The sequence below is a fragment of the Herpailurus yagouaroundi genome, unplaced genomic scaffold (genome assembly GCF_014898765.1).
Source record: "Herpailurus yagouaroundi ecotype Mexico unplaced genomic scaffold, PumYag 185, whole genome shotgun sequence".
Taxonomy (NCBI): Eukaryota; Metazoa; Chordata; class Mammalia; order Carnivora; family Felidae; genus Herpailurus; species Herpailurus yagouaroundi.
The window spans coordinates 4,992,219-5,001,820 of NW_024412416.1; the positions used below are offsets into that span (position 1 = coordinate 4,992,219).

Sequence of the window (9,602 nt, forward strand, 5' to 3'; positions counted from 1 at the left end):
GGGGGGACGGGAGACCGGGTGGGAAACAATGTTTCCGTGACCGTGGCTCTGAACTCTCCTCCCCTCAGTCCCGCTGTCTCCTGCAAGTGGGCCCTGCAGTTGTGTCTCCTAATGGATGCCGAAATAAAATGTATGCTCAAAACTTATTTTCAGTTTTTACCTCCTAATGACATTCCTTTCGTTTGTTGGGGTTTTAAAGCAGAGAGATGAAATGTTTCCTTACGGTTTTTAGGTCTTTAAAAACTCAGTACTTTATAAAGGACCGAGAGCAATGTGTGTAAATGCATGAGTATTTCCACGAAGAGTGCAAGAATATTCTAGTAGTAGCCAGGTGCTTCGATTGGTGTGACAAAAGACGAGAAAGAGGAAAGCTTCCTCCTTCCAGTCTGGTACCATCCTCCACTGAAACGCAGAAGTTTTTGTAGTAGATTCAGCTGGCTGACTTGTGTTTTTTTCTATTGGAAACTCTTTAAGCCACCCCTCCCCCCCACAAACACACACACACACACACACACACACACACACACACACATCAAAACAAAACAAAATTCTATTTCTTTGTGACTCCTACTGCCTTTTACAGCACATTACTGTAAAAATGGTACCCAGAACTTTTCATGTTCTGTCTGATCTGTTCCTTGAGGTTGACACCAAATCTGCAAGCCAGGAAAAGTCAGCTGTTCTCATAGCTAATACGAGTATAATTAAATCCACAATTTCCTAGCTTGCGGAGGAAGATGTAGCTGGAGAGCTTTTCGCAAAATCAAGCCCCTCCCCCCAAAACCTGCGTACTCTATCCTTTGTTTATCTTGTCCATCATGGACAATTTGTTCCTCAAAAGGTTAATGTTTCTTGTAGCTGTGTTTGGGAGCTCCAGGCCTCACTTAGTGATGTGAATGTTGGCCAAGGGAAGGATTATGTAAAAACAGTAAGAAAAGCAACCCTTCTATGGTTGACAGAATTTATCTCAGAACTATTCTATTCCGGGGGGAGGGGGGGGCTGGGGTCTTTGGGTACACTGGTGGCACCGGGGCGGTCTTTTGATTTTGAGACAATGGTTAGACTATCCAGAGAGCTTTTGATGCATACTGAGTTCTCCTGCTTTAGGAACTGATGACTCTCAATGATGTGGCTGGGGACTTCAGGGAAGAATGGGTTACCTGGACCCTGCTTAGAGAATGCTCTTCAGGGATACCACCCAGCACAGTTACAAGAATGGGCTCTCCCAGGGTAAGGATGCTACTCTCCTTTAGGTTTAAGACTTAGATCATGTGAGGGGTACCTGAGTGGCTCAGTCGGACAAGCGTCTGACTTCGGCTCAGGTCACGTTCTCACGGTTTGTGAGTTTGAGCCCCACGTCAGGCTCTGGGCTGACAGCTCGAAGCCTGGAGCCTGCTTTGGATTCTGTGTCTCCCTCTGTCTGCCCCTCCACTTGCCTGCATTCTGTCTCTCGCATTATCTCAAAAATAAATAAACATAAAAAAAAATATATTTTAAAGACTTAGATCATGTGAGAGGGCCCAGGTCTGAGTGGTCTCTAGGGACGTTGATCTCTTAGAGCTAAAGATCTCTGTGAGATCTTTAATAATTGTTGCCTCCCTAGCAGAAAAAAAAAATAACTTCCTTTTTTTTAATGACTTACATTTTTATGGCACTTTATGGTTTGCAGATATCTTTGATATTTATTGTTTAATTAGTATCTCACCATAGGGGCACCTGAGTGGCTCAGTCGGTCGGGCGTCCGACTTCGGCTCAGGTCATGATCTCACGGTTTGTGGGCTTGAGCCCCGCGTCAGGCTCTGTGCTGATAGCTCAGAGCCCGGAGCCTGTTTCAGATTCTGTGTCTTCCCTCTCTCTCTCTCTCTCTCTCTCTCTCTCTCTCTGCCCTTTCCCTGCTTGAGCTCTGTCTTTCTCTGTCTCTCAAAAATAAATAAATGTTAAAAAACATTAAAAAAAATAAAATTATACTAATATATACTCATTGAAGAAAAAGACAAACAATGAAACCCAAAGTCCCACTCCATCCCACTTCGGAAGAGTTACTGTCCTTCCAGCCATTGTCCTAAGCACAGATATAATTAACAAAAACAAAAGAGAAAAAATTGGGATCATACCGTAAATTCCGTTGTGCATCTTACTTTTTTATACAATACATTGTATTGTAATACATTCCGACAACAATAACTTTTTCTATACATTGCTTCAAAATAATCACTTAGTATTTTATTGTATGGAATACAATAATTTACATTAGATTGAACCATATATTTGACCATTTTTAAGCCGCTTTTTAACTTATCCAATGGCAATTGAAAAAAATTTTTTTTTGAAATTTATTTATTTTGAGACAGAGAGAGAGCACACTCAGGGGAGGGGCAGAGAGAGGGAGAGACAGAATTTCAAGCAGGCTGCGCGCTGTCAGCACAGAGCCCGACTCAGGGCACGAATTCACTGTAAGATCGTGACCTGAGCCGAGATTAAGAGTTGGACGCTTAACCGACTGAGTCACCCAGGCGCCCCTACACTGGCAATTTCATATGGCTTAATCAAATATAATTATTCCTTTGTCATAGGACATTTAGGTCCTTTCCAGATCTTTACCAGTATTGTGATGAACATCTTTTAGCTGTCTTTTTTTTTTGGGGGGGGGGGGGGCGGGGAATATGGTTTCTTAAAGTATAATTAGTTAATAATTAGGTAATAGATCTCTTGCACAACTTTATTTTTTAACTTTTTTTTTTCATTTCCTTAGAATTCCCAGAACTAGAATTGCTGGGCCAAAGAATAGATATCTTTCTATAGTATTTGATATTTTTGCCAAATGCCTTCCAAAAAGATTGAATTCTTTATTCCTACAAGCATTCTATGAAAGCGTCCATTTCTATACATCCTACCTATCATGGTAGGATAATTTAAGAGTCTGGGTTAAATACTAGTGATAGCTAACATTGAAGAGTTCCCACTTAATCCTTACAACAATACTAGAAGGTAGGTCTTATCATTATCCCTATTTTATAGATGATGACCCTGAGACAGAGAATTTAAGTAACTTTCCTGAGGTCACACAGCTAGTAAGAGGAAGGGTTAAGATTGACTCGTAGGCAATATAACTGAAATTTGCACTCTTTTCCTCTACATTGTATTGCCTAACTGTATCATTGTTTTAATTTGAATTTTTCCGGTTAATGGTAAGGTTAAAGATTTTTCATATATTTATAGATTGCGTGTATTCGTGTGTGTGTGTGTGAATTGCCTATTTATGACCTTTGCCCATTTTTTTTTCCTTACAAGTGTTTGTCTTTTTCTCATGGTTGTATCTACTGCTGCCTTTCTGGGAAAAGTTTAAAGCCCGACATTAGAGTTAACTTCCTTGATTCTTTCTAAGGGTGAGGTCTTGGCGGCATTGTTTCTGAGAAAATTCTCTCTCTATCTGAATTTAGCCTTGCGCCTTCAGAAGTGAATTATTGTGCTCACTCTAGAGTTTCTGTCACCCAAGTCTGGTGTGTGTGTGTGTGTGTGTGTGTGTGTGTGTGTGTGTGTGATGAGAGGAAAGGGGCTTTTTTCTCAGCCCCTTGGGGAGATAATCTGTTTTATTATTCCATCTCATTGTTTCACTGAGACCAAACATACATTAGCATCTCCCTGGTTGTTGTCCTCTGCTTAGGGAAGAAGGAGGGCTTGCCTTTTGGTCAGGCTTTGTATGGCTGGTTCCGATTAATATGCTATGTTCACCTTCCTGTATAGGATTTCCAGACCAAGTGTGATTTCCCAGCTGGAGCAGAAAGAAGAACCGTGGACGCTACCGCTCCAAAATTTCGAGGCAAGAAAGATCCTACGGGAAAGTCACACAGGTGAGATGTGACTATTACGAGGTGGGAAGAAATCTAGCCCTTGCTTAGGTGAAGAATTTGGAACGCTGCCGTAGACTTCTGTTCTCACTTTTACAGGTTTAAGTTGGACTTCTTGGGCAGTCAGTAACGGACCAAATAAAGTCTTCATTTGGTTCATTTATTTAAAAAAAAGATTGTTTTAGGGGTGCCTGGGTGGCTCAGTCGGTTAAGCGGCCGACTTCGGCTCAGGTCCCGATCTCACGGTCCGTGGGTTCGAGCCCCGCGTCGGGCTCTGTGCTGACTGCTCAGAGCCTGGAGCCTGTTTCAGATTCTGTGTCTCCCTCTCTCTCTGACCCTCCCCCGTTCATGCTCTGTCTCTCTCTGTCTCAAAAATAAATGTTAAAAAAAAAATTAAAAAAAAATTGTTTTACATTTATTTATTTTTGAGAGACGCAGAGAGACAGAGCACAAGTGGGGGGGGGGGGCAGAGAGAGAAGGAGACAGAGTCCGAAGCAGGCTCCAGGCTCCGAGCTGTCAGCACAGAGCCCGACGTGGGGCTCTAACTCATGAACCATGAGATCATGACCTGAGCCGAAGTCGGACGCTTCGCCGACTGAGCCACCCAGACGCCCCCCCTTTTTTTCTAATTAAAAAAAGTTTATTTTTGAGAGAGCGTGAGTGGGGGAGGGGCAGAGAGAGGGGGACAGAGGATCCGAAGCAGGCTAGGCGCTGACAGCAGCGAGCCGGACGTTGGGCTTGAACTCACGAAGCACAAGATCGTGACCTGAGCTGAAGTCCCTTCATTTTATTTTTTTTAAGTAAACTCTTTGCTCAACATGGAATTTGAATTCACAACTCCAAGATCAAGAATCACAGGCTCTACTGACTGAGCCACGCAGACGCCCCTGAAGTCTTCATTTTATTTATTTATTTACTTATTATTTTTTTATATATATATTTTTTAATTTTTTTTTTCAACGTTTTTATTTTTTTGGGGGACAGAGAGAGACAGAGCATGAACGGGGGAGGGGCAGAGAGAGAGGGAGACACAGAATGGGAAACAGGCTCCAGGCTCCGAGCCATCAGCCCAGAGCCTGACGCGGGGCTCGAACTCACGGACCGCGAGATCGTGACCTGGCTGAAGTCGGACGCTTAACCGACTGCGCCACCCAGGCGCCCCTTCATTTTAAATAAGCATTTCACTTTTGTCTATACTGTAATATCTTTGAAAAGAGTTGCCGGATTTGGACAATATGTGGCATATGCTCTTGAAGGATATCAAGGTTACTTCAAGAGTCACCTTAAGGGGCACCTGGGTGGCTCAGTCGGTTACGTGTCTGACTTTGGCGTGGTCTGTGAGTTCGAGTCCCACGTCGGGCTCTGTGCTGACAGCTCAGAGCCTGGAGCCTACTTGGAATTCTGTGTGTGTGTCTCTCTCTCTGCACTTCTGCTCACACTCTGTCTCTCTCTCTCTCCCTCAAAAATAAACATTTAAAAAAAAGGATTCATCTTAAAAAGGGTTTAGGAATTTAGGTTTTGTAAGCTTGATAAACTTCATCGAGTTCATCTGGCTGGTTCAGTCAGTATAGCCCATGAGTCTTGATCTTGGGGTTGTGGGTTCAAGCCCCACATTGGGTATAGAGACTACTTAAAAATAAAATCTTTGCACCAGCAAAAGCGGCCGTATAATATAGATATGATAAAATAGATGGGATACGCCAGCCTGTAGTATAAAAATAAAATAAAATCTTTAGAAAAGTAAATAAAACTTTTCATAAGGTTTAAAATCAGAGTAGTCAAATTAAGTGTAGTCTGTTGCAAAACCACTAATCTCAGTCTTCCTCACTGCTTTCTGATGTTTTTCCCGATAATTGGTTAACTTGTGTTAATTTTTCAGACTTTGAGAATCAGGTGACCAAACTCAGTCGGGACATTTCAGAAGCAGCAGAACGGTGTGGAACATCCTCAGAAAGGGCCAATAAGGATATTTCTCCTCCTCCTAGTTGGGGAGGAAACTGGGAGAGGGACCTTGAGTTAGAAGGGGAACACCGGACCCACCCGGGAGAGGGCCAGCCGGAGCCCTTTCCGCAAGAGAAGGATTTAAACGAGCTCCTGGATGGATACGCAGGAAAGAAGCCCGTGTGTGCAGAGTGCGGGAAAAGCTTTAACCAGAGCTCCTATCTCATAAGACACCTACGAACCCACACTGGCGAGAGGCCTTATAAGTGCATCGAATGTGGGAAAGGCTTCAAGCAGAGTTCAGACCTTGTCACCCATCGCAGAACGCACACGGGAGAGAAACCCTACCAGTGCAGCGGCTGTGAGAAAAAATTCAGCGACAGCTCTACGCTCATCAAACATCAGAGAACCCACACAGGCGAGAGACCCTACGAGTGCCCCGAGTGTGGGAAGACCTTTGGGCGGAAGCCACACCTCGTCATGCACCAAAGAACCCACACGGGAGAGAAGCCCTACACGTGTCTCAAATGCCATAAAAGCTTTAGCCGAAGCTCAAACTTCATCACCCATCAGAGGACCCACACGGGCGTGAAGCCTTACAGGTGCAGCGACTGTGGGGAGAGTTTTAGCCAGAGCTCAGACCTGGTGAAGCACCAGCGAACCCACACGGGAGAGCGGCCCTTCAAGTGCGCAGAGTGCGGAAAGGACTTCCGAGATAGTTCTCACTTTGTAGCGCACATGAGTACCCACTCGGGGGAAAGGCCTTTCAGCTGTCCTCACTGCCGCAAAAGCTTCAGTCAGAGCTCACACCTGGTCACGCACCAGAGGACACACACAGGTGAGAGGCCGTTCCAGTGTGACAACTGCGGGAAGGGATTCGCCGACGGCTCTGCCCTCATAAAGCACCAAAGGATCCACACGGGGGAAAGACCCTATAAATGTGGCGAGTGTGGGAAGAGCTTCAACCAGAGCTCCCACTTCATTACCCATCAACGAATCCACGCAGGAGACAGGCCCTATCGCTGTCCCGAGTGCGGCAAAACCTTCAGTCAGCGTTCCCATTTCCTCACACACCAGAGAACCCACACAGGGGAAAAACCTTTCCACTGCAGTAGGTGTGACAAGAGCTTCCGCCAAAAAGCACATCTCTTATGCCATCAAAACACCCATTTGATCTAGGAAATGGTCCGCTGCCCCTTCCAGATTTTCATTTCTCTTGTCTCCAAGTGCTCCATGTAGAGAAAGCCCGAACCTGGGCATCAGAGGCTGAGGTTGGGCCCCGGTCTGTCCTCCGTCTTCTTCCCCGCTTTAATGGCGGAGATAAACTCATAGGCACCAAATAATATCCTGAACACAAAAGGCATTCCTTCAGTGTTTTTGACCGACCTTAGGGGTGAGTTTGACGGTTGATGCTTGGTAAGTAAAAGAGAAGTGAGATAAATGTGGCCACATTATCACCGTTAGTGAATAATATTTGAGATCTTATCATAAGCCCTTAATACCGTATAATGGCTGGCCGTTAAAAGGCGCTCGGTACAAAGTTGGTTGAGTTTAACTAGTCTTATAACTTGATAAGGAATCCGTTAGTGCAGCCCTGCAAGCCCAGAACTTGCCAGAAATGAGATTGCCACTAGAAGATTTGGGGTGTGAACACAGAAAACAGAAAACACTCTCCCAATCCAGGGCTGTGCAAACATTAGTCACCAGATGTCTCATTGCCATGACGAGGCAGAATTCTCGAAGAGGATGTTTGTGGTCCTGTGATTTAGAGGCTGAAAGAATTTCAGAAGCTCTTTGTACAGCCGTGTATGAGGTACTCCCACTGGAGGTTTGCTGTCATCTGAGGCACAAATATCCCATGATGAACAAGCCCAAGGGACCTGGAAGGGGACTATAAAACTATGGAAGCAACATTGCTGTTAAATATTACAGGAATCCTTCCTGGCATTTAGCTGAAGGAAACAACTCCTGTCTTTGAATCGCCTGGGTCATTGGCCCATGAGTTTTAAGTTACTGTGACTCCCTAATTTTTTTTTAAGAGTCATTCATTCGATGCACCAGTACATTTCTGTATTTAACTGAAATAAATTGAGGGAAGGCAGTGTGTTGGAAAGAACACTGACTTCCTTGAGAAGGTGAGGTGTTTGAGACCCGGCCCTGACATTTAATTTGGCCGGACTTTACCTTCTCGCAGCCTCTACCTTACCTACCTCACAAGATTGTTGTGAGGCTCTGATGCGCACACATGCACACACACACACAAGCACTTTGTTGTTAAATTATAAAGTAATAATATCTCTAAAGTTCAGTGTTGCAAATGTCTTCCCTCCAAGGAACTCTGGCTAATATTTCCCAGGTGTCCCATTTTCTCTCATAATAACAGACTTCTTTCTCTACCTGTTGAAAACCTAAGGCCCGAAAATGCTAAGCAACTCCTCGTGGGTCACCTAGGCGACACAGAGCCAGGATCTGGCTGCGAGTCTCTTCTTTAACAACATAGAACAGACCAGCTCTGACATTTGTTAGAGTGTCTCTGAGACATTACGTGTAGGACTGGCCGCCCCATGTTATCTGCATCAAACCGTTTTGAATTTGGAAACGATGGAAGGATGTAGCCTAAGTTCCAGGGAGCTTTACAGGACCCTGTGCTGGAGGTCCTTGATCGTCATGGAGTGAGAGTGGAAAGGCAAGGACAGGCACACGTGGCTTGGGGCGGGGGTGGGGGGGGGGGGGGGGGGGGTGGTTGTTCACACTCTAAGGGAAGAGCGGTGAGCCAAAGGTAGTCTTCTGAGGCTCCCTATGGCGATGCGGACTAAATTATTACATGAGCCTTGGGACACGAGTTCATTCCCTTCCGTTATATGGAATGCTGCCTGAGTGCTGTCACTCGGGGCTAGGACAGCTGATAACAGAAGCTCTTTCTTTGAAAGAGTAATTAGATAATCGACCAGAAAGAAAAACTCCGGTGAATCCAGTGCAGCGGTTCTCAAAATGTGAGCCCAGACCCGTATGTTACTGTCACCTGGGAACTTGCTAGAAATGCACATTCTAAGCTCCCACCCCAGACCTGCTGAATCAGAAACTCTAGGGCTGGGGCTCAGCAATATTGTTTTCATAAGCCCTCCAGGCGATGGTGATGCATGCTCGGGTTTGAGAACCTCCTTTAAAAGGTGTCTCTTCTATTAAACACAGCCACAATACTGGAAAAAAAAATTCACAGTGATTCACAGTATCATCAAATATTTCAGTCAACGTTCACATGTCCCTAACTATCTTATGTTGTTTTGTGTTTTTTATTGTTTTGTTGTTGTTGCTGCTGTTGTTTGTTTGAATCAAAATCCAAATAAGGTCTCCATAGCGATTGAGGTGGTATTTTCCTTACAAGCCTTGATCCGAAGTTCTCCCCTTTCTTCCTCCTTCTCTCTGTTCTTGTAACTTCCTTGTTGAACAAACCTGGTTGTCCCGTGGTGCCTCCCACAGCTCTGCGTTTTTGCTGATTCCATCCTCTGGGCCCTTTAACGCGCTCCTCCAGCCTCCTAATATTGGCATTCAGATCTGTAAACATGATCAGATTCACATTTGCGGGGGGGTGGGGGGGGGCAGGGGCAGGCAGGAATACCCCAGAGTGATCTCGTGTCTTCTACCAGGAGGTACATAGTGCTGTTTTGTCTCAGATATTAGCAGCCGTCAACACGCCCTTGATTCATTTGGGTTTGCCAAATGGTGAGGCTTTATTTATATCACTTATTCCTTCTTCGTTTATTAGCGGGAATGCTTCTATCAACAGCACTCCCTCCTCTCAACTCTCTGGTT

At 45.0% G+C, this 9,602-nt stretch overlaps 1 protein-coding gene across 4 annotated transcripts in view; it reads left to right on the top strand.

Moving 5' to 3' along the window:
* ZNF774 (zinc finger protein 774) overlaps window positions 1-8,092 on the top strand; it is a 42,440-nt gene extending 34,348 nt beyond the window's left edge. For 2 of the 4 annotated variants that reach the window (XM_040493582.1, XM_040493580.1), the window contains 3 exons: window positions 1,108-1,230; window positions 3,745-3,851; window positions 5,728-8,092. In XM_040493582.1, coding sequence (XP_040349516.1) covers window positions 1,124-1,230; window positions 3,745-3,851; window positions 5,728-6,968 — 1,455 coding nt within the window. In that variant the 5' untranslated portion in view covers window positions 1,108-1,123 and the 3' untranslated portion in view covers window positions 6,969-8,092. Of the gene's footprint in view, window positions 1-68; window positions 131-1,107; window positions 1,231-3,744; window positions 3,852-5,727 lie in introns of all 4 variants that reach the window. The other 2 variants (XM_040493581.1, XM_040493578.1) reach the window with 2 other exon arrangements.
* Window positions 8,093-9,602: the final 1,510 nt, after the last annotated feature.